This window comes from Bos taurus, chromosome 6 (genome assembly GCF_002263795.3).
Source record: "Bos taurus isolate L1 Dominette 01449 registration number 42190680 breed Hereford chromosome 6, ARS-UCD2.0, whole genome shotgun sequence".
In the NCBI taxonomy this organism is placed as follows: domain Eukaryota; kingdom Metazoa; phylum Chordata; class Mammalia; order Artiodactyla; family Bovidae; genus Bos; species Bos taurus.
In genome coordinates, this window is record NC_037333.1 from 25,666,943 (window position 1) to 25,691,909 (window position 24,967).

General features: G+C 37.8%; 1 protein-coding gene across 2 annotated transcripts in view; it reads left to right on the forward strand.

The window, feature by feature from the left end:
- Nucleotides 1–276: 276 nt before the first annotated feature.
- The window catches only part of EIF4E (eukaryotic translation initiation factor 4E), a 40,697-nt gene continuing 16,006 nt past the window's right edge, over nt 277–24,967 (forward strand). The window contains 2 exon segments of one of the 2 annotated variants that reach the window (NM_174310.3): nt 277–307; nt 23,909–24,015. In NM_174310.3, the coding sequence (NP_776735.2) occupies nt 290–307; nt 23,909–24,015 (125 nt within the window). In that variant the 5' untranslated portion in view covers nt 277–289. 2 annotated transcript variants of the gene reach the window in all.

Sequence of the window (24,967 nt, forward strand, 5' to 3'; positions counted from 1 at the left end):
CGCGAACCGTACCCATCGACCACGTGACCGGTTCTTTTTTTTTTTTTTTTTTAACTTCTTTGCCTAAAAGAAAAAAAAAAGGGGGGGGGGGGGGAAACGGGAGAGACTTCACTTCCCAGAAGCCTCTCGTTAAACACGCAGCCGCAGTCTTGCGCAGGCGCCGCCAGGGCCAAACGGACACGTCCGTCACGTGAACAGTAGCCGGCCAATCCGGTTTGAATCCCCTTTTTTTCCTCTCACCACCCCCCCCTCCCCTTCAGGAGCGGTTGTGCGATCAGATCGATCTAAGATGGCGACTGTGGAACCGGTGAGTATTGCCTTTGGCCCCCACCCCCACTGGTCCCCGCGCTCTGTCTCCCTTCGGACTGGGGGACCCCGCGGGACGGCGTTCCCGGCGCGCATGCTACCCCTTGCCGCCCCCTCCCCCTCTTCTTGGGCCTGACCTCCCCGCGGACAACTGGGGGCGCCCCGGAGGTTGGCCGCTACGGCGTGTGGAGCACACGTTCTGGTGGGGGCCCGAGAGCTCGGGGAGAGGAGTGGGGGAGGGGCGGCGCCTCCGGCGGAGCCTTAAGACCACGAGGATGGAGGGTGTTCGGGGCCCTGGGCTAGGGTTGTGAGAATTGTGTTTTCGGGATAGGAGGGCGCGGGGCCGGCTCCGAGCAGGCATCGGGATCCGCAGGGAGGGTGGGCGGCGAGCCGGCCAGGAATGAGATGGAGGAGGGCGCCCCGGGGCAGCCTTTCCCTCTCTCCCTCCCGAGCCTCTCTATAGCCCAGGGACTCGGGTGCGGCGCGCGTGCCGGGGTTCCTTAGATCGGTGGGCCGGGAGGCCGGTGGGCTCGCGTTGCCAGAGGGTGGGTTGGGCGGGAGTGGTGCCGCGGCACGCGCGTAGAAGCTTCGACCTCGCCGAGGGGAGCCGAGAGGGGCGAGCGCATGTTACTCCAGCGCGTCGGAGAGTTGCCGGGGTTGGCGGCAGGGGAGGCGAGAAAGGTTTGGGGTGGGGAGGGGAACCCCGTGCCGCGCGGTAAACCTCTGAGAGGAGGATGAAAGTGGGGGGGGGGGTGGTTAGAAGGGGGACCACATTGTCCTCGCCCCTCCGTGCTCGAGACCGGGCTGTCATGGAGGAGGGAAGGGGGAGGAGCGAGGCCTACGGAGAGCTGCTGCCGGTCTGGTTGCCGGCCGGACCGGCTGCATTTCACACGCGCCTGTCTTCATTCATTCATCCTTCCGCGCTGTGCGCACGCCTCAGAGAATGCGTCTGGGTCTAGATCTGTCTGTTCTACCGAGTCTTTATCGTCTGGAAGATTTCACAGACGCAGTTTATTGGAAATAGAAACTTAACTTTTCGAGTTCATTTTCCATTTGATTTTATCCGTTCTACTGGCTTCCCTCCCAATTTAGGTACCATCTTAGACTTCTCTGAAGCAAGTTGATCCCAGAGCACAAAGTTGATTGTTACCGCTCAAAGGAGAGAGTATCTTTGTCATAGTTTGGTTTTGCCTGCACTGGCTCACTGAAACTTCTAGGCCTATGTTGCCGTTTTAGGAATGTCGCATCTAAGTGATAATTTAGAGGCGTAATACATTCACCAGAAAACCTTTGATACTCTGGAACCAATTCCAGACCTTCGTTGCCAGATGTTTTCGTGTATCTTTAATGGTAGTTTGTGATTTTGATAATGGCTTCCCAATTTGCTTTGACTCTTTAAAGATTTCTATAACTACTTTGAAAACTAGGTATAGAAAGGTCTGTAGAATACACAAATGCTTATTTTTCATTACATTGATGTAAACTATCCTTAGCTTCCTGCCAGAGTTAAAGGCAGAAAGCTTGGTTATTTCTTCTTTTATTGGTACCAGTATGTGTTTATTTTCCTGGAAATTAGATTGATTACAGAACTCTCTTTAAGTTGCTGATACAATTAACTGATTTTTAGAACATTGATGTTAAATAGCTAAACGATAAATGTGTAAACTTTAACTTAAAACCCTTTAATGGGTTCTGGTATTACTTACAACTGATCAACTCTCTTGCCCTCTGTACTAGCATCAGTTAAAAGCATTACAGCTGGTAATAAGGGCAAGGCTAAACCCTCTAAACAAAACAATAATGTATTCTCCGAAGTTTCAGTAACATTTAGGTCCTTTGGGTTTTGCAAAGCTATGCTGTTTTGTTTCAAAAGCAGGGAGCAAAACCACAAAGTGTTGAAGGAGTGTTTTAGTTTTTAGTGTTTATTTATAGCCCCTGATATGTTTAGGAGTTTGTACCAGGTGCTCTTGAAGATACAAATTATACAAAATGGGATTTTATACCTTGTTCAGTGTAAACTTTTAGAAGCTTAATTTCTAATGATCCTGGTCAGTGATACAGTATAGTATTCCTTCTAGTTGCTGACCCTTGGGAGATTTGAATACTGCATTTAAATTTGGGGAGTAGGGAACCTAAAAATCTGGTTTGTGAAAGTCGAAAGCCAGATTGAAACTATGGTAGTTTGAGGATGCTTGTAAAATACTTTAAAGAGTTCATTTTTAGTGTAAAAAATGCGATTTTTTTTTTTAATGTACCCTTGTCCACAGATTAGTCATTTAGAATTCTTTTTCGCAATTTTAAATAGTCGGATTTTTTTTTTTTTAAGCAGCTGATTAGTATTTGTTGCAATTGAAGTATCCCTGTAAAGCCTACAAAAAAGTGTGTTTATTCATTGCTATTTCAGTTAGCTTGTGAGTTTCCTTATTCCTTTTTTGCTGGGCATAATCATAAGCACCTAAAGAGTCATAAGTTTTTCCTGCTTGTCCCACCTTGGTAGGCATTCAGGGAATTTTTGTCTCTGAAATAATGTAAAATATCAGTCACTGTCAATTTGATATTATGTGAATATCAAGCGTGTGCGTGTGAGATCAGTTAAATTAAGATGTGTCTTAGACGGAATCTAAAAAACATGATAAAAATGAACTTACTTTAAAAACAAGAATGGACTCGCAGACACAGAATTCTAACAAATTTATGGTTACCAAAGGGGAAAGGGAGGAGGAAGGGATAAATTAGGAATTTGGGATTAACAGAAACCCATGATATATAAAACAGAGCACAGGGACCTGCTTTATAACGCAGGGAAAACTATATTTGGTACCTTATAATAACTATAATGAAAAAGAAGGTTAATATATATGTGTGTGTGTGTATTTAAAACTTTGCCAGTATACCTCAAATTAGCACAACTTTGTAAATCAATGATACTTAAAAAAACACCCAGGACAGAACACATGGACACACAAAAGGATACTGAATGATACTAAATTTGTTAAGAAGGTTGATAGGCAAATTGGAACCATTTATCTTAACAGGTACTGTGGGAAAATTTTGAACAATACTCTCCTGTTACTCTTGGCATTTGAATTGTGGCCAGTTCAGAATTAGAGCTTGTGAGTAGATCAAAGTTAGACGTAATATCAGTTGATAAAAATGGCAGGCCATCTTGCCTCCATTGGGACATTGTTTTGGTAGCTTTTATCTTCATTCTGTTTTCTTCATTATTGGGTTGTTTTTTGACTTGTAATTCTTTTAAAGATAAGAGATTTTTATTTCTTTAGTTAAACTGAAGGTATGTAATTTTACTTGCTTTTACATTGTGTTTTTTCAATTTTTTTAACATAGGTGGAATCCACTTGGACAGTCAGCTAATCTAATGTTTCCTTTTTTATCCCTTAGAAACATGTTTTGCAGAGAGTTTATAAAAAGTAAATCTTAAATTCATGTGACAAATATGTTATATAATGCGATTTTTTTTGCTAAACAAAGACTATTGACAAGCAGATCTTGCATATTAATACGCGTGTTTTTGCTTTAAGAAAACATAGTGTTATCAGAGTTCATTCATCAGCCAAAGAAATTTGGTTCTAGTGTTTATATTTTACATTTTACTTTTTTACTCTGAATTAATATTATGCCTAATTATTTGACTTAGAGAAGTCCAGCTTAGAAACATAGTTTGTACTCCAGAGTTTCAGAGAATAAAATATTTAATGAATTATGTAACCATAATCCAGTTTGGATAGAAAATTCTACACAAAAATTTTTTTAAGTATCCTATATAATTTATATAAGATTAAGAATATAGAAGTACCTGCAGTCCTGGATGTAACAAGGAACCTGTGAAGTAGTAGTTATAGCAGTGGTAATTTCTTCCTTTCCTTCTCTGCTTCTATTAGAAATTTTCTTGCTGTTTTGGAGTTGCTCCGTCTTTGTCATAGAGAATTTTTTGAGAAGTGGAAATGAGCCTGAATTACAGTCTAATTTTAATATCTGTGTGACCTTGAAATTTCTAAGGCTAGCTGAAAAATGGGAATAAGATACAGTGATTTTGATTTTCAAATACAATATTCAGAGATGACAATTCGTCAGTTACGAAGAACTAGATAAAGTTAATATTCCATTGATGTGCTGCATGCAGGTGCATTCATGCATGGGTATGCTTACCTTTTCCTCTCTTTGCTAGGAGATTCACATAACTGACTTTATTTTTATCTTTTCTTTGCCATTATTCAGAAATACAAAACTTATTACCCATAACTGATACTCTTCTCTTTACAGTAAAAATCAGTAGTGTTCTCTTTAAAAGTTCCTATATGTGTCTAGAGAAAAAAGATGACTTTTGTCTCTTAAGTACTATGTAGTCATTTCTAGTCTCTTACTTCTAGAACCTGAGAATGTGATCAGAAAAATAAGATTTTTTTTCCCCAGTTGGAACTTTTGATACATTTTCATAGAAACAATGGGAAGCTGTAGTTTTTGTGCACTGTGTTCACTAAGAGTCTGGAATTATAACAGATCTAACCAGCTTTGCATTTCCTGGGCTACAGATTTAAAGTTCTAAGCAACTGACTTAATAGAAATGTTCTTTTAAATAATAGTCTGTAATAGTGAATTTTAACTTAAGCAGTCTTTATAGCTTAATAATAGTTAACACAGCACTTACTGTATGTCAGGCATCTTACTAAGTGCTTTACATGTATTCATTGAATTTTTTAGCAGCCTTATGAGGTAGGTATTATTCTTATTTCACAGATAAGGAAACCAAGGCACAGAGAGATGAAGTAACTTTGTGTGACTAACTTCCCCAAGATCGCACAGCTAATAAGTGGTGGGGTGGAGTTCAAACTAAGGCAGCCAAGTTCCAGAGTGTGTTAAACATGACACTGTCTTTCCAACAGGCATGTAATGCGTGTTCCTTGTGTGACTTGGAAAGATTAATTTGATAAACTTAATAGATATTTTGCTACAGCTCTAAAAGAAAATATGTGGACTTTTTTAGTTTCTGTTGTACTACAGTGTTTGCTGATATCCAAAGTATAGAATCTTAAGGAAATAGCAAAGTGTCCAAAGTCTGAGGGCTAAACAAGTTAGTTATACTGTTCATTCTTCAGTAAATGGTCTAGGACTTTGTGGGTTGATTTCTAAAGAAAGTGAATGATCTCTTCCCTTCTCCCCCTTCTCATTTGATTTCTGGACCTTGTCAATTCAAATGATTTGACAGGTAAAATATTTTGCTAGTTGAAACACTATAGTAAAATTTTTTAAAAATTTGCAAATATGAAATCTGTTCTCAGCTACCTTTGTACTTTAGTAATTTTGGTGAAAGGTCTGCCATTTGAAAAAGTTTCAGTTATAATATGTCACTCATCTTAAAAGCTGAATTATTTGGCGGAGGTGGTAATATGACTAAGATTTCTCTGAGTAATCTTTGCAGCAAATTCTTTGCAGTAATCTATAAAGCTAAAATTTCTTTAGTTATGTATTTTAAACTTGTTACTATAAAATGCTGTGCTTATTATGACAGTCAATAAGAATTTAGTATTTATGTGAACTAAATTGTTATAAAAAATTCTTATGGGGTTTTCCATGGGTCATCTTAGGATAACAGTTTATGTAACCACAAAGTCTGATAACTTAAAGTATTAACTAAGGCAAGAAATACTTCAGTAGAGAGAAAATACACATCTTTTTCTTGTAGTTTTAAAAAAATTTTAATGTTGTGGGATAAATACTTTTTATTGGTGAGACATTCACATTTCAAGTAACTAAAAAAAAAATTTCTGCCAGGGTCACTGAGTTCCTAAGTGAGAGCGCTGGAACTCAAACCCAGGTTCTGTCTACAGGCTTTATTACTACACTTAGAAAAACTAAAATTCAACCAATACTCAGAAGTCCAACTCTTTACCTTTAAGAAAAACTCTTACCTTAAGGATAGAATGACTCATAGTTCGCACACAAACATAAAATCAAATCTGAAAGGATGTATGGGTGGTGGCATGATGGGATTATGAGTGATACAATTTATTTTTTTGTTTTGAACTTGTACAACTTGTATTCTCAAACAGTATTAGTAAAATCACGCTTGGATCTTAATTTTTAATGTTATTTTAGGTTTTTTAATTACTTTTTCCTTAAAGGTGATGGATCCTTTTACCAGTCTGCTGGAGCCTGTGACCTCATTATCAGAATACTGTTTTTAAATGCATTAAATAAAATATTAATACTTAGGATTACAAAGGAAAATAATTGAAGTACAGTAAGGATTAAAACTGTTAACATGAAACATTAAGGATGCTGCCTGGCACAGGCCAAGTCCTATCTTACTGGTGTGAGATATCTCCTGTTCTTTCCAACCACCTAGTTCTCTCCAAAGCATTCAGATGTTAACTGGCTTTTTTGAGGATTCTTCTGAAAAAATGCTGTCCAGGAGAACTTTCTGTGACGATCAAAAGTTCTGTATTTGTGCTTCTAATACAGTAGCCACTAGCTGCACTGTTGAGCCCTTGAAATAAAACTAATCCAACAAAGAAATGATTTTTAAACTTTAAATGTAATTTTTAATTACTGGTAATTTAATTCCATATGTAGTAAATGGATACTGAATTGGACAGTGGCTCTAGAATCTAGATATATCCTGGTATATACAAACACATACTGTGTTACAACTTTGTAAGGAATAACTGGATACAACAAATGCCAGTTTCGTTGGGCAAGTTATTGTTTAATTTTATTCTAGGAAGACATCTTTCTAATTTTTTTCTATATTCAACTTGCAAAGATAATTATTTGGTCTTGACAAAGTTGTCATATGACCTTGTTTTGCTGTTTAAGAAAATGTGTGTGTGAATAGCCAGTTGTTGTTTACATTGTCCACAAATCAATTTTTGTACAAAAGAGTATACAATGAGGTTTGCTCAGGCTGTTCCTATCCAGATGGATCACTTCTAGGGGCAACCAGCATGGTCAGTTCTTATCTTTCTGTGGAGATTTGTATATTCAGTGTCCCTCCCACCCTCAGCACGGATTTCCATCCAAGGATTCAGTCAACTGGTCAAATTTTGGAGGGCTCTCTGTGCTGTGCCATTTTATTTAAGGGACTTGAACATCTGTAGATTTTGGTATCTTAGGGGGTCCTGGAACCAATCTGCCACAGATACTGAAGGAGATATATATATATACACACACACTATATTATATGTATACACAAGCAAATGTGATATTGGAAATGTGGGGCTCCACTTATGTATGGATTTTTTAATTTCACTAAATGCATTCTGTGATACTACATGATCTGCAGTTGTTTGAGTCCGCAAATGCCAGGTTTTGGATGAGAAGGGCTGACTATAAAGTTGTGTGTGGATTTTTGACTGTATAGGGTCGGTACCCCTAACCTCTACATTGTTGAAGGATCAACTGTATATCCTTTACAAAAAATAAGTGGTAGCCAACTCCATACACTATTTTGGCCTCTTGTGTTTTTAACTTATTATGTCTTTTAGAGCATTTCATATCAACAATCAAGTTTTCATTTTTTTTTCTGATGATATATATTACATGGTTTGATCTTAAAACATATTATTTATGTATTGATGAACACTTCCTGGGGTCCAATTAAGGCATATCAGTATATCAAAGTGTATAATCCTGAATTGATTATAAGAGGGAATGTGATTGTTAATCTGGGGATGAATTATAGTACCATTTGTGTTTATTGGTTTGGCTGTGTTATCCATACCTAAATTTAAAGAAAGATCGGGGAAGTGAAGTGAAGTCACTTAGTCGTGTCTGACTCTTTGTGACCCCATGGACTGTAACCTACCACACTGCTCCGTCCATGGGATTTTCCAGGAAAGAGTACTGGAGTGGGTTGCTATTTCCTTCTCCAGAGGATCTTCCCAACCCAGGGATTGAACCTGGGTCTCCTGCATTGTAGGCAGATGCTTTACCATCTGAGCCACCAGGGTTAACTACTGTGATTATTTGAGAAAGGCAATAGAAAATTCAAAGGTGTACAAGATTGTTAGTTATGCCCCCTAAAGAATCATACCTCCCTGTATCCATGTAGCCATACTTTTGAGTAGTCTACAGCTCCCCTCCTGTCATACACACACATCCTTTACCTCCCACCCTACTTCACATCCCCAGTTTAGCCATGTAACTTACTTTGGAATTCCAACCATGCTAGTTAAGTGCTATGATGAATAACTCTTACCTGTATTCTATACATGAGGTGGTATATCTGTAGGGTGAATGTTTTGTCAACAAATTGAAAATTTAAAAACTCCTCTGATAAAGCACTTTTGTTACTGTAGTTGGCTATCAGGCTACAATTTTTTTCTTTTTAGAATTCCTTTCTAACTGAGATATTTATATGTAGAAAAAATATACATGTGTCTGTAAGTTTTAGAGTAATAAACTGAAGACCTGTCATGTAAGACATCATCAGTGCTTCAGCTTTTTACTCCATGGTCACATTTTCATTTCTTTGCCTCCTTACCTATTCACTATCCTGACTTTCATGTTAATCATTTCCTTGATTTTTTTGAACAGTCTAATTATCTTTAGAGTTTAATATCCAGTGTGTATCTTTCAGCTGTTTTAATTTTGAAAAACTAAAAACTTAGATGATGTATAAGGAAAGCGCAGTATTGCTACTGTAGTTGAACACACCTTCTGGGTTAATAGCTTGGTTTCAACTTCCTGAAATTTCCACTAGAGCTCCTCTTGGGAAAACCAATGGGTAAGATTATGTTCTGTGAAACACAGGACTCTATGGTTACCTGGTGGGGCTGTGAAATGGGCCAGGCAGAGAACCTTCAGTTAAGAAAGAAGTCTCTTGGAATGAGTTGTTCTGTATTTAAGAATAGGTTAACTTTGGTGTCAAATTCCTAGCTGTTCCAGGGAGTAGGGCACAAAAGAGGGGGAAAGGAGCTTTGTTAGCCTATGTTTAAGTTGAGTTAAGTGTATATAAACACCCAGGCCAGACACATGTCAATCTGTTTTTTAATAGAAGGTAGCATAGTAAGCCCTTTGGTCATAACAGATGCAAAATGAATGTAGCCTGAATCGCACTGCTCCAGTCTAGACTGTTGTTCTCTATATCTGGTGCACACCTGTCTTGCTTGGATCCCTCTTGACTATGTTCCTGATTTGTTCTCGTGACTTCTGTGTTGCACCCCTCTGTTTGCTGTATCTCTTTTCTTCCTCTGATTATGGTTGGTTGTTTCACTATGGTGGATCACATCTTCCAGAAAATTTTTGAGAAAAGGTGCATGAGAAAGATTTTTGACACCATGCGTATTGAACATGTAGTTTGGCTGGGTGTAGTCTTTTGTTCAGAATTTTTAAGTCCCATGGTCATTTTCTCTCATAATTGTTAATTCAGGAATTATTCTGATGATTTTTTTTTTTTAACGTGACTAGTTCCCTTTCCATTCCCCAGAAATTTGTCGAGTTTCCTTGTCCCCATTTCACAGTGACATACTTTAGTATGAATATTATCTGTTGTGCTGGGTACTCATTGAACTTTTTAAATATAGTAACTCTTATCCATATATAGCAAATATATCCATCTCTTCTGAGAGATCTATTGGTGATTTTCCTATCCGTTTTTCTCTTTGAAACAGTTAATTATATATTGGAGTCACTAGTTCACTGAGTCGTTCATGTCTGCATGCTTTGACATGCTCTTGTGTGCTCTCTAAATTAAATATAAATTTTGCTCTCGTTTCCCGTCTCTTTTTTGTTTTGTTTTCTGTGTGTGCTAAGTTGCTTCAGTTGTGTCCAACTCTTTGTGACCCCATGTACTGTAGCCTGCGAGGTTCCTCTGTCCATGGGATTCTCCAGGCAAGAATACTGGAGTGGGTTGCCATTTCCTTCTCCAGGGCATCTTCCCGACCCAAGAATCAAACCTCAGTCTCCTGCATCGCATGTGGATTCTTTACCATCTGAGCCACCAGGGAAGCCCTGAAATGGAAGTAGAGGCATAAAACATAAGAGACTCTAATCCTTACTCATAATATAAGTGAAATCTGAATTAAAACTACACTGAGATACCGCTTCCCTGGTGGCTCAGAGGTTAAAGCGTCTGCCTGGAATGTGGGAGACCTGCGTTCAATCCCTGAGTTGGGAAGATCCCCTGGAGAAGGAAATGGCAACCCACTCCAGTACTCTTGCCTGGAGAATCCCATGGAAGGAGGAGCCTGGTAGGCTACAGTCTATGGGGTCGCAAAGAGTCAGACACGACTGAGCGATTTCACTTTCTGAAATATAATTTTTATTGTACCCATATATCCAGTCTGGTGATAGTGGGTTGCCATGCCTCTCCTCCAAGGGATCTTCCCAATCCAGCAATTGAAACTGCATCTGTTGTGTCTCCTGCATTGGCAGGCAGGTTCTTTACCACTTCAAACCTTTTCTGTCTCATAATTTAAATTTACGGATGTTCTCTGTCTCTCTGATCTTCTGAATGCTCATTTTCATAGCTTCCTGGAATAATTGTATGCTTTTGAATTGAATAACTTTTGGAGGACGTATATAGGTACATATTTTTAAAGGCATGATCTATCCCTGACTATTTTCTCCGAGTTGCTTTTTTTCTTTTTATTCTTGAACTCATGGCAGCAGTCCTGGGGACCTAGAGTGGTTGGGTGGGGCTGGGGATGGAGCTGCTGCTACTGCTAAGTCGCTTCAGTTGTGTCCGACTCTGTGCGACCCCACAGACGGCAGCCCACCAGGCTCTCCGTCCCTGGGATTCTCCAGGCAAGAACACTGGAGTGGGTTGCCATTTCCTTCTATAATGCATGAAAGTGAAAAGTGAAAGTGAAGTCGCTCAGTCGTGTCCGACTCCTAGCGACCCCATGGACTGCAGCCTACCAGGCCCCTCTGTCCATGGGATTTTCCAGTCAAGAGTACTGGAGTGGGTTGTCATTGCCTTCTCCATTGGGGATGGAGAGACCTAGTTATTTCCGAAACAGCTTTCACTGGATTCTTTTTATTTATTTATTTTTGGCTATGCTGGGTCTTTGTTGCTGCACATGGGCTTTCTCTAGTTGTGATAAGTGGGGGCTGCTCCTTGTTGTGGGGTGCAGGCTACTCATTGAGATGACTTCTCTTGTGGAGTACAGGCTCTAGGCCCACAGGCTTCAGTAGTTGGGGTACAGTTGCCACGCGGCATGTGGGATCTCCCCGGACCAGGGATTGAACTGGTGTTCATTTGTTGCAAGGCAGATTCTTAACCATTGGACCACCAGGGAAGCCCTCTCCAAATTCTTTTTAATTTACTCCCTTCACTCCAAGTTATAAAGGTGCTGCCAGGAGACTTTAAGGTGTATACTGATAGTTACCACTTGTCCATCTACATTCCACTTTTCTTTCTTTTTTTTTTCCTCCTGCTCTCCCCATGATTGTGGACCTTCTTTTTTTTTTTTTTTAATTCACTGTAGTTTTAGTGCAATTTTGACTGGGAACAAAATTAGAATCATTTATGCAAACATTTAAGTGCCTATCATGTGCCATGCACTCTTGAGTGCTTAACCCAGCTCTCCCTTAACCTACGAGATACTGGATTACTGAATAGAAGAGAAATAAAGAACTAATACTTACTGTGACATTTAAAAAGTAACTTGTTGCATTCTGATTATAGAATATAATGTTAACAATTTTTCTATATAAGTAGGCCAAAAATGCCAGGAATAATAACAAACCTAGGAAGTTCTTTGCAGCAATCATATGCTCAAATACCAGAGTCTTTAAGTGCCTAGAAATTATAAATCCTAACAGTTTGCAGGATTCATAAATCAAGTGAGAAATACAGTAGAGGACTTTAATAAGTGAAGAATCATAATTTGCTTTTCAAAGAGTTACTGTTGGAAAGATGTTGTTTTTTTCCTAAAGTTGATGTGTACATTCCGTATAAACTGAATCAAAATATTTGCTAGTGCAGTGGAAGCTACACTTGATGTTGGGGTTCACAAGCTGGCCTTAGGGCTGCTTTTTTGTGTGGCCTGCTAAGAATGGTTTTTATTTCACAAGATTGTAAAACAAAACAATGAATAAGTGATCAGATTCCCAGCCTAAAATATTTATTCTCTGGCCATTTAAAGAAAAAGTTTGTAAGTTTATTTGAAAGAATAAACAAATGAAAATGGCAGTAAATTTTTGAAAAGGAGGAGAAAAGGGGAAAGAAGAATGTCCCCTGCAAGGAGAAAAAAAACATTCAACAAAGGTACTTTTAAGAATGTGATGTTGGTGCAAGTGGGGACTGACATTTCTGGAGCAGACTGAGCAGTCCAGAAGTAGACACTATATATATTTGGGCTTCAATATTAATTTTGTCATAATAAATTTGGAACATTTAGATATGTATGAAGAAAAAAATCATCTGCAATCCTAACAATGTGTTTTCTGGTTTACTTGTTTGTGGACTCTTCCTCCCGCCCCACCCACCATGTCTCCCTTTGTGCCTTTTCCTATTCCTTTGACTTTTTTTAGAGCAATTTTAAGTTCACTACAAAATTGAAAGGAATGTCCAAAGGGTTCTGACATACATCCTGCCCCAACATGCACAGTCTCCTGTGCAATCAACATTCCACACCAGAATGGTACGTTTGTTAACACTGGATGAACCTACATTGACACATCATTAGTACCTGAAGACTGTAGTTGACATCAGGATTCACTCTTATTGTTGCACATTCTGTAGGTTTGGACACTTGACATAACCCATTTATCATTATAGTTTCATACAAATTGTTTCACTGCCTAAAAGTCTTCTGTTTATCCCTCCCTCCTCCACAACCCTTAGCAACTACAAATCTTTTTACTATCCTTTGTCTTTCCCAGAAATGTGATTGTTATCATATAGTTGTTAAACTGTACGTACCCTTTAAGGATCCTTTCACTTAGTAGTATGCATTTAAGATTCCTCCATGTCTTTTCACAGCTTGATAGCTTATTTTCTTATTGTAGAATAATATTCTATTGTCTGGAGGTATCACAATATATTTAGGACTTGTTAAATTAAAAAAGTGGCTCCCAGCCCCCTAAAAGTAAAATTCTCTGTTTATTCAGTCCTGAAATCTTTTTCCGCATTTATGTTAGCATTTTAAAATGATTTTTCGAAACTAGTTCATATATCATAAACACTGATTTATCTGTTACCTTTGGTTGTATCTTTTTTGACTCTACTTTTGCTTACTAATATAAAATATATAAAGCTCCTATTATCCTGAGAGTTCCTTTGAATAAATACAGAATTTAAAGTATAACTGGGTTAAAGATTATAGATGTTTTTATATTTGGAAGTTTGGGTAGTTCATTAAGTGAAAGGATATAACCAAACTCTCTAAACCTGGGGACATTTGAAACAGTGACTGCAGTACCTCGTTTTTTAATTTTTAAAGAAATACAGGTTGACTTCTTTGGAAAGATGATTCAGATACTCAGAGAATAAAAGGATAAATGTAATATTCTTATTAAAACCATAGTTTTAGTAAGAAATTTTAACGTTGAAATTTAAAATTTTAACATTTAGCATTCAGTTCAGTCGCTCAGTCGAGTCCGACTCTTTGCGACCCCATGGACTGCAGCACCCCAGGCCTCCCTGTCCATCACCAACTCCTGGAGTTTACACAAAGCTATACCCCCTTGCTATTTAGCATTATAGAACTTAAAATTAACGCATGGAATTTAAAAAGAATTCAACTGCTTGTTTAACTGTGACATGTTAAAATTGATTATTTAAACTAACAGTTAATCAGTATTGTTACATTTGAGTAATGCTTTTCAAATTAAAAGAAATAAACTTTTAAAAAAATCTTTTTACTTATTTTTTGCTGTGCTGGATCTTCATTGCTGTGTGCGGGCTTTCTCTAGTTGCAGCTTGTGAGGGCTCCTTTCTAGTTGGCAGTGCTCAGGCTTTCCCTTGCAGTGGCTCCTCTTATTCTAGGGCGTGCATACTCGGGCTCAGTAGCTGTAGCTCATGGTCTCTAGAGCATGGGCTCTCAGTACTTGTGGCACATGGGCTTAGTTGCCCCATGAGATGTGAAATCTCCCCAGACTAGAGATAGAACCTGTGTCTACTGTCTTGGCAGGTGGATCCCCAGGGATGTCCAGGAATAAAGTTTAAAAGAAGCAGCAGTTAAATTCTTTACACTGTTTGCCTTTCAAATTATAATTATAAAACTTTAAAGAATGAATGAAATATAAATTATTACATTACTGGAACCAATATAATTTTGTGCAGTGTAGGTGCTTGTCCTAACATTTTAATATTACGGATTTATTTGAAACACTAATTTTTACTTTTATATAATGTTCAGCTTACATAAATTTCTCCATAGCTATTTTTAAATTAGTCTTGAATTGGAAGATTGGTATTGACATATACACTACTATGTATAAACTAGGTAACTAGTGAGAAACTACTGGATAGCACAGGAAATTCACTGCTCTTTGACAACTTGATTGGGAAGGAAATCCGAAAGAGAGAGGATATATATGTATATGTGTAGCTGATTCTGCTTATATTATACATATATCCCTTCTTTTTTAGACAGATTTTATTTTCTTGGGCTCCAAAATCACTGTGGATGGTGACTGCAGCCATAAAATTAAAAAGATGCTTGCTGTTGGAAGGAAAGCTATAACAAACCTAGAGAGCATGTTAAAAAGCAAAGACACCACTTTGCTTTCAGATTCGTATAGTCAAAGCCATGGTTTTCCCAGTAGTCGTGTATGGATATGAGACTTGGATCATAGTGAACGCTGAAAGTGAAAGTCGCTCAGTCACGTCCAACTCTTTGTGACAGTCATGGAATTCTCCAGGCCAGAATACTAGGGTGGATAGAGCTTCTCCAGGAGAGCTTCCCAACCCAGGGATTGAACCCAGGTCTCCCGCGTTGCAGGCAGGTTACCAGCTGAGCTTCCAGGGAAGCCCTGAAGGCTGAATGCTGAAGAATTGATGCTTTTGAATTGTGCTGGAGAAGACTCTTGAGAGTCCTTTGGACTGCAAGGAGATCAAACCAGTCAATCCTAAAAGAAATCAACCCTGAATATTTATTGGAAGGACTGATGCTGAACTTCAATACTGAGGCCACCTGATGTAAAGAGCTGACTCATTTGGAAAAGATCCTGATGCTAAGAAAGATTGAAGGCAAAAGAAGAGAGAGACAAAGAATGAGATGGTTAGATGGCATCACTGACTCAATAGACATGAGTTTGAACAAACTCAAGGAGATCGTGAAGGACAAGGAAGCCTGGCATGCTGCAGTTCATGGGGTTGCAAAAAATCAGACATGACTTAGCGACTGAATAACGCAACTATAGTTGATTCACTTTGGTTTACAGCAGAACATTGTTTTATATTCCAATAAAAACTAAAAAGAATATTTGAGTCTTCTGGTTGCCTTTGGTTTAAGTAGCATTAACATTTAAATTTTATTATTAACCTTATTCTAGATCATACATGTTTGTTATTTCTTTAGTCTCTACCACACTTTCTGAATTGGTAGACTTGTCCAAGATGTGCAGAATAATTTGGTTGACAAATATTAATGCTATTTTAAAAATTAGTTTATTTTAAATGGCTACAAGTCTTTCTAGTTTTAAAAATTAGGTTCTAGAAGATCAGAAATTCAAGTAGGACCTATAGGAATTATTTTATGTTAGTAAAATGTCATTAGATGTAGCTTGCTGACTATCCAAAAATACTTATTTTTTAGTTATAGTGCAGCAAATTAAACTCAAAAATCTAGTGCTAGTCTTCAATTTTAGATAGTTATTATAACTTAAATTGAACAGTTATTAAATTTTGCAGTAATTTTGGGACACAGTACAGTTTGTGCAGATGGTCACAGTTCTTCCCTCTATACCTCAATTTTCAATTTTTTTCAGTTTAGGTGTCATATTAAATTAGTTTAAAAGAACATTAAAAAGTACTATCTGGAATCAGAGGTAATATATAGGCTCTCACAGTCCTTTACATGAAAAAATTATCTATTTGAGCAGTGTTTTAAACTCGAGAAGATTTGTATTTGCTAAATCAACATTTATTGTTTATCTTCTCTAGCTTTTTAGTTTGTGGCACGAAGGTGTCACCAATTTGATCCTTTGATACAGACAGGGAATACTTGAAAAATCTATAGTTAGACTTCTGATGAGTGATGCCAGGTTAGTGGGTATTCCTTTACTATGGATAATGTAGTTGAAAACTAACACCCAAAAATAGTTGGTTTAATTATTTGTGGCAGTTTTTAGTGTTTATACCGGATTTTTCATTCCTTATAAGGCAGATGAGGCTATTTGTTTTTGTGTACTAGTTAATTGTACTAATTTACATATGGGAGGGTCTGTGGGGAATGCATCTTTGCTAAAAAGAGACCTGGGAACTGAATGTTTGGATAATAAAAGGAAGAGTCAAAGAATCATGAAGTCTATTTACATATGTTACTTATATCAAATAATACTATTCTTAGAGTTAATTATTTGTATCCATAAAAGAGCTTTTATTTATGTTTACCTGTAGCTCTTAAGATATTTTGATCATATAGGTATTTAGTATACTATCTTGCATAATATCAAATCCCTATAATTAATCATTGGTATTTACATATTTTTTCCTAGTGGAGTGTGTGTTTGTGTTGGAAGAGTGAAGTGTACTATTCCTGTCTTTTTTGTGGCATGCACGTGGAAGAGAGTGAAGGTGTGGAACCTGAGGCTGTGGTATAAAGCATGGTATTAATATATACTGTAGGGTTATACCACCTGGAACGAGTGTCTTGGTAACCGTTCTGGACACTTGTGAGAGTGAACAAGGGCTCTAGTAATAATAATTGTGCTAAAACAACAAACAGGTAAAACTTAGAGACATAGTATCCCTATTTGTGAATCCTGACAGTCCTGCTGTATACATATAGACAGTACATATTAGTGTCCACGGCTTAAGTTTGAAGAGCAGAGAATAGTAGTTTCATATATTGTAAAGATTGAGATGAAAGTGAAAGTCACCTAGTCATGTCTGACTCTTTGTGACCCCATGGACTATATATAGTCCATGGAATTCTCCAGCCCAGAATACTGGAGTGGGCAGCCATTCCCTTCTCCAGGGGATCTTCCCAACCCAGGGATCAAACCTAGGTCTCCTGCATTGCAGGCAGATTCTTTACCAGCTGAGCCACAAGGGAAGCCCTATATTGCTTCCTATAGGCCCTATAGGGCTTCCTTCCCTATATGGAGATAATGTATATAAATGTAGCCTATTGCTTGTTAGTGACTGCTTAGTAAATGTTACCTATCATGTAAAAAAACTCATAGTTTGGTACAAGTGTGAGGATTGGTGTTACCACTTGAAAAGTCATAAAGCACTGCTGTCCTTTTCTGTTCTTTGCTTACCCTTCTGTTCATTATTTCCTATCTTTAATATGTAGTGCTTTCAGTTTACTGAAGTGCTGGGTTAATAAGCTGGTAGTTGTTGTTCAGTCACTAAGTTGTGTCCGACTTTGTGACCCTATGGACTGCAGCACAGCAGGCCTCCCTGTCCTTCATTATCTCCTGGAGTTCTCAACTCATGTCCATTGAGTCAAATGATAAATTTGTAATACTGTATATTAAATTTTTAAAAATTGAAATATAGTTAATTTACAACATCCTGTTAGTTTCTGGTGTACAGCCTAGTGATTCAGTTTATTAATGTATGTATATACATATAATGTTATGTATTAATATATGTACTTCTCTGCATTCCACTATAGGTTATTGCAAGATATAGTTTCATGTGCTGTATAGTAGGACCTTGTTTATTTTATATATAGTAGTTTGTATCTGTTAATTGAAAGCTCTTACTCTCCCTCTCCATATTTTTTTAAAAATTACCTATTTATTTTTGGCTGTGCTGGGTCTTCGTTGCTGTGTGCAGGCTTTGTCTAGTTGTGGCGAGCAGTGCACAGGCTTCTCATTGCGGTGGCTTCCCTTGATTCAGGGCACAGGGCTCAAGAGTGTGAGGGCTTCAGAAGTTGCGGCTCGTGAGCTCTAGAGCACGGTGTCTGTAGTTAACGGTGCTTGGGCCTAGCTGCTCTGTGGCATATAGGATCTTCCTGGACCAAAGATTGAATCTGAGTCTCCTGCATTGGCAGGTGGATTCCCAACCACTGGACCACCAGAGAAGCCCTCTTCATATATTTTTAATTTGAATCTCATAAACTCAGCAAATCCAAAACCAGGTTTAATAACTTGTTCTTAAACTGGTTGTCTCTTCTATTGCCTTACTTGTTGTGTTTAATAAATTTGACCTGTCAATTATTGGCTTCCGCTGCTTCCATGTGGAAAGATACAGTTTTAGCCTGAGGCGTTTTACAGTCTTGCTCCAGTCTACTGTTGTAACTCAATCTTTGGTTTCATAAATGCTCTCTTTAGACTCCCTGCTTCCTTACTATCTCTAGAGAAAACACTGTACCATCTCACGGCTTTATTCACCTTTCTACCCACCTGAAATGTGTTATACAGTGGTTTTTCACTTGCAGATTGTCTTTTAGGTTGAAATTGCATTTGATTACTTTGAGAGTGGCCATGGTCTTTAAAATTAGCCTTTCCTGGTTTTGTCTGGGTAGTTTCTGGGATATTTAAAATGTAATTTTCAGTGAAATTTCCTTCTGTGGGGTGACCACCAAGCTGGGTGGTCACCAAGCTGGAGGGATGTTGCAGGACATTGCAATAGAGAATTTTGTTTTTAAATTGGATGTAGGAAATACCTTGGCTGTCCAGTCTCTTGGACCGGGGATTGAACCTGGGCTGTGACAGTGAAAGCACTGAGTCCTAACCACTGGACTGCCAGGAAATTCCCCCTTTCAGGGTTCTTTTGAATTATGTTACTTAATTCTTTTTTGGTATATGTCTGTAATTAATTTGGCATATGTCTAAGATTGAAGGCAAAAGGAGAAAAGGGTGGCAAAGGATGAGATGGTTAGCATCACCGACTCAGTGGACAAGAATTTGAGCAAACTCTGGGAGATAGTGGAGGACAGAGGAGCCCGGTGTGCTGTATCGTCCATGGGGTCACAAGGAGTCGGATATGACTTAGCAACTGAACAACAACTATAATTGTAAACTAATTTTTGATCAAAGAATTTAATAATACAGCATGGCCATCATTCTGGACATTACTTCTCATTATATGTACTACCACAGATTTAAAAGTTAGGGGAGGGACTTCCCTGGTGGTCCAGTGGCTAAGATTCTGCATTCCCAGTTCTGAGGGTCTAAGTTTGATCCTTCGTCAAGGAACTAGATCACTGTAGCTAAGATGTGGTCTAGCCAAAAAAAAAAGGATATTGGAGCTTCCCCATAGAACAGACCACCGCCATGGAATTAATCATAAAGGTTAAAATAACATCGAACATGGCTATACTTTGGTGTGTTTTTTTGCTTTATCTAAGTTGAAAAAATGCACCCTGGTTATTTATATTAAAGTTAAGAGATTTTAAGCAAAAAATAAAACAGTAAGTTGAAAGAAATGAACAGAAAATGATTTTATAATGGAGCATGTCTCAGTAGTCTCAAACAAAAATATTTTCCTTTGCAATAATGTACAACATAGTTGTAGAATCAAGAAACTTTCAGGGTGAATGGTTGATTGAAGCTTTTTAAAGCTTTGAATTGTTGTGATAAGTAGATGGCCATAGCACAACATGACCTGAGAAAATTTGTACTGAGAAAATATGTCCTTGATTAATGTTTTCATAAGTAATTTCCATCATGAAAATGATTTCTTACTAGATCTGGTCTGTGCCATATTTTTGTAGAGTGAGTAATTTTTATTGTGTCATGGAAACAATTGGCTATTAATCATTTTATTAGGATTTGAGAAATTCAAATAAGCTTAAAAATTTGAACATCTATCAGACTCTAGATAGTAGCTTAAAAGGCTAAAAAAGACAGGAATTCACTGGTGGTCCAGTGGTTAGGACTCTGTACTTCCATTGCAAGGGGCACAGCTTCCATCCCTGGTCAGTGTGGCCAAGGAGGGGAAAAGGCTTATTATATTAAAAAACGTCAAATACTGAAAAGATTGTCTGTGGTTAATAAACATTTTCTTTCAAAGCATTTTAGAGTATTTGTCTTAAAATCTAGCTTGTTTGTGTAATATTGAAAGCAAAGATGAAAGATTTTAAAATAGTATACTTATTCATACCTATACACATTTATTTAAAGATTAGTCACTTTTTATTTCAGTTATAGGAAAACTCCAGAATTGTATATTCTTAATATAAAGACTAAAATTTCAATTAAAATAGAACTTTCAATTTAAAGGAACACTTTTTAAGGAAGTGAACGTATTTGGTTTTTGTTCTTAAATATCTAGAGACTTTTGATACCATCTAAGTCTTCCATCATTCTGCTAATGGTGAAAAGAGTAGAAATAGGAGAAAAGAATGTACTTACTTAGGAAGTGACATTTTGTATCCTCTGAAACTTGTTATTACTCCTAGTGTAAATTCATTGTTTTTTTATGTTCTGCTGAGGTATTGATAAAAGATGTAAACACTGGAATTTTACAATTGTGGATTGTAATGAGGATTTTGAAGTCATGAGTACATTTTACTAATCATTGTCCTTTAGGTAAATAAGAGAATTTGCAGTATTTCTTAACTTTGAGAGGAAGAGTATCTTTTTTTTAAAAAGTTTTTTGCCATGCTGCATGCATGTGGGATCACAGTTCCTCAACCAGGGAATGGCAACCCACTCTAATATTCTTGCTTGGGGAATCTCGTGGGACAGAGGAGCCCCATGGGCTGCAGTCCATGGGGTCACAAGAGAGTCAGACGCAACAACTAAACAAAAAAAGTTAAGACTGTCTGCTAGTCCTGTTATCTAGATCCTGTGTATGTTATCTAGCTCTCTTTCTATAGACAGTTTAATCTCTTGATCATCAGTTGCTGTAGAAATTTTTTTTGCATGTTTGATAATGTTCGATTGTTTGCTATGTATTGTTGATAATATTCATAGAGGCTCAGACTTGTGTCATTTTCCTGTGAAGAATAGAGAGTTCAGTCCTTGTGGGGCAGTTAATTTATCAGATTACCTTGATCCTGTCAGGGATTACCTTTAGAATTTGCTAGGCATATGGATTTCTTCTGAAAGCTGGATTTTCAACCATCCACTCTGGCTGGATCTGAACTTAGTCTTCCAAATGCTGTTCAGCCTCTGAAGTCTTGGCTCAGCTGTTCTCATCTAGGCCGCCCAGAGTTGCACTCTGAACACCTCAGTTCAGGAGTCACAGCCAAGGATTTGAGAGATTTATACATAGATTTTTGAGTCTCACTCCTGCAGCTCCCTTTTCTCTGGTACCACTGTTCCTGAAACCCACCTGCCTTATCAGTCCCTAATTGTTTCCTGTTTTCTCTATTCACTCAGACTGCCCCTGTTTGCAGGCCATCATTAATTTTAAGCTAGTGAAGAATGGCATTTGGTAATGATCATCTGTTTGAAGATTTAAATGTATTGTGATGAGAAAATGCTGGTTAAAATGGTGATATTAAGGCATTGGCTACTATATGTAAATTTTAGGGCCTTAACTATTCTGTATAAACATTTAAAATTTAAGGAATCAAGCCAGTAAGTTTCTGTTGGGTGTAGCATTGTCATCATTGGCATTACAATTGTGAGCAAAATCGAAATAAAGCCCTTGCTGTGAGTGACTTCATAGGCTAGTAAAAAGTAGTTCCTGAAAGTGTCTTTTTGATTAGAAAAATGAATTTTATTTTGTAAAATATGTATCATCTGTCTGCTTTGAAGTCTTTTAGATCATACATTTCTGATTTATAAAATGTTAATGTGAATATGTATCTTTATTTTTCTGGTTCAGTTTAAATCTGATATCCAAACCCTTGTTGCAGTGCCCTCCTCTTTTTTATCAACTTGTTTCAGCTTCTGGTCCCTTTTCTTAGCTATCTTTTTGTTGGTGCCAATTTAAAGTAGGGTGAAGAATTACATAGATTAATGTGGAGAATATGCATTATTCTCAGGCTCCATTTTTCCATGACATTTTTAAATGATGATGATAACTATGTCTCAGTTCACTTCAGTTGCTCAGTTGTGTCCAACTCTTCGCGACTCCATGCACTGCAGCACGCCAGGCCTCTCTGTCCATCACCAACTCCCAGAGTTTACCTAAACTCATGTCCATTGAATCGGTGATGCCGTCCAACCATCTCATCCTCTGTCGTCCACTTCTCCCGCCTTCAGTCTTTACCAGCATCAGGGTCTTTTCCAACAAGTCAGTTCTTCACATCAGGTAGCCAAAGTATTGGAGTTTCAGCTTTAGCATCAGTCCTTCCAATGAATATTCAGGACTGATCTCCTTTTGGATGGACTGGTTGGATCTCCTTGCAGTCCAAGGGACTCTCAAGTCTTCAGCAGTTCAAAAGCATCAATTCTTTGGCACTCAGTTTTCTTTATAGTCCAACTCTCACATCCAAACATGACTACTGGAAAAACCATAGCCTTGACTAGACGGACCTTTGTTGGCAAAGGAATGTCTCTGCTTTTGAATATGCTGTCTAGGTTGGTCATAACTTTTCTTTCAAGGAGCAAACATCTTTTAATTTCATGGCTGCAGTCACCATCTGCAGTGATTTTGGAGCCCAAAAAATAAAGTCTCTCACTGTTTCCACATCTGTTTGCCATGAAGTGATGGGACTGGATGCCATGACCTTATTTTTCCGAATGTTGAGTTTTAAGCCAACTTTTAAGCTCTCCTCTTTCACTTTCATCAAGAGGCCCTTTAGTTCTTCTTCACTTTCTGCCATAAGGGTGGTGTTATCTGCATATCTGAGGTTACTGATATTTCTCCTGGCAATCTTGATTCCAGCTGTGCTTCATCCAGCCTAGTGTTTCTCATCATGTACTCTGCATATAAGTTAAATAAGCAAGGTGGAAATATACTGCCTTGATGTACACCTTTCCTGATTAAGAAGATTTCACTTCAAGCTGGTATCCAGCTTTTTTCCTTAGGGTCATTTGAAAATGACAGAAGTTGCTCAACTTTAAGTTACCATATATCATAACAGTGTGACATGAGGGCAAGGATCTGTGTAGTATTGCCTTACTCATTTTATAAAGATTTTTTGTGTGTCATGTAATAAAGTTAATTATGCTCTCCAAACTTTAGTTGAACCGGCCCTCCCCACTAACCACCCCTGCCACGCACAGCACTTTTAATGGGATGTTAAAAGAAAGATACTTCGTTTTCCTATTTTGCATGGTGTCTAACAATCTTATGTTAAATGTGTAAGTGGAAGATAACAATATATATTTTAAATTTGAGAAACGTTTTGCTCTTAATGAAGAGATGCTAGAAGAGTCTGGTGCTTTTCTCAGAGTTTGGCTAGTGGTCTACTTTATCAAATGCTTCTCCTATAATTCATTCTTTAAAAAAACGTTATGGACAGTATTGGTTCAGATTTATTTAGACTATTGCTGTCATAGAGATTAAGTTTTCACAACATTGTAAATTAACTGTATTTCAATAAAAATGTACAAATAAATTTCCTAATGTTATTTTTTCATGTTAAGAAGTTTATAATGTTTAATTATTTTCCACTAGGAAACCACCCCTACTCCGAATCCCCCGCCTACAGAAGAAGAGAAAACAGAATCTAATCAGGAGGTTGCTAACCCAGAACACTATATTAAACACCCTTTACAGAACAGGTAAGCTTTCTGACACATAGATTTTTTGACTTGGGCAACAAGGTAAATGGTGAATGGGACAGGTTTGGAGGGGAAGATTAGATAAGACTAGTTTTAGGTATGTTAGGTTGAGGATTCCATTTTCACTTGGATGACCCACGTCTGGCAAGCAGTTTTATATGTGAATCTTGAGCTCAGAAAGTAGAACTTTGAATGGTAGTTGAAACCATAGTAGTAAATGAGTTCTCTTAAGTGAATTTGACTCACAACAGAGGCTAGGAATATTAGCACATGGGGATTTTTTTGGGTAAGAATGGCTATGAAGAAAACAGACGTGGTACAAAGAGAGAGGGGGTTGGGCAGGGATGGACTGGTAGTTTGGAGTTAGCAAATTATTATATATAAAGAGTGGATAAACAACAAGGTCCTACTGTATAGCCCAGAGAACTATGTAGTTAATATCCTATAATAAACCATAATGGAGAAGAATATGAAAATATATATACATATGTATAGCTAAGTCACTTTGCTGTACAGCAGAAATTACCATAACATTGTAAATCAACTGTACTTCAATAAAATTTTTTTTAAAATGCCTATGGAAGTGTATAGAAATATATACTATATAAACTAGGACAGAGTGTTGGTCATGGAAACCAAGAAAATGATTTAAGGACAAGGTACAGCATATATGCCCCAAAAAGGTCAAATATTCATTGGATTGAACAATAAGTCCTTGCTAACACTGGAGAAAGTTTAGTAGAGTAGATGATAGAAAAGATTGGCGTAGTTTGAAGAGTGAATAGAAATATACAAATGTATAGAGCAGGAATAGACAATTTGAAGGAGAAAGTTCAGATGGTCTGTGAAGGAGAAAGAGCCTAGGGTATATGGAGTCTGGATATTGGTTGGTTTGTATTTTAAGAGAAGTTTAGAAGAGGAAAAGAGAGTTTAGGATGAGTTAAGTTTTCAT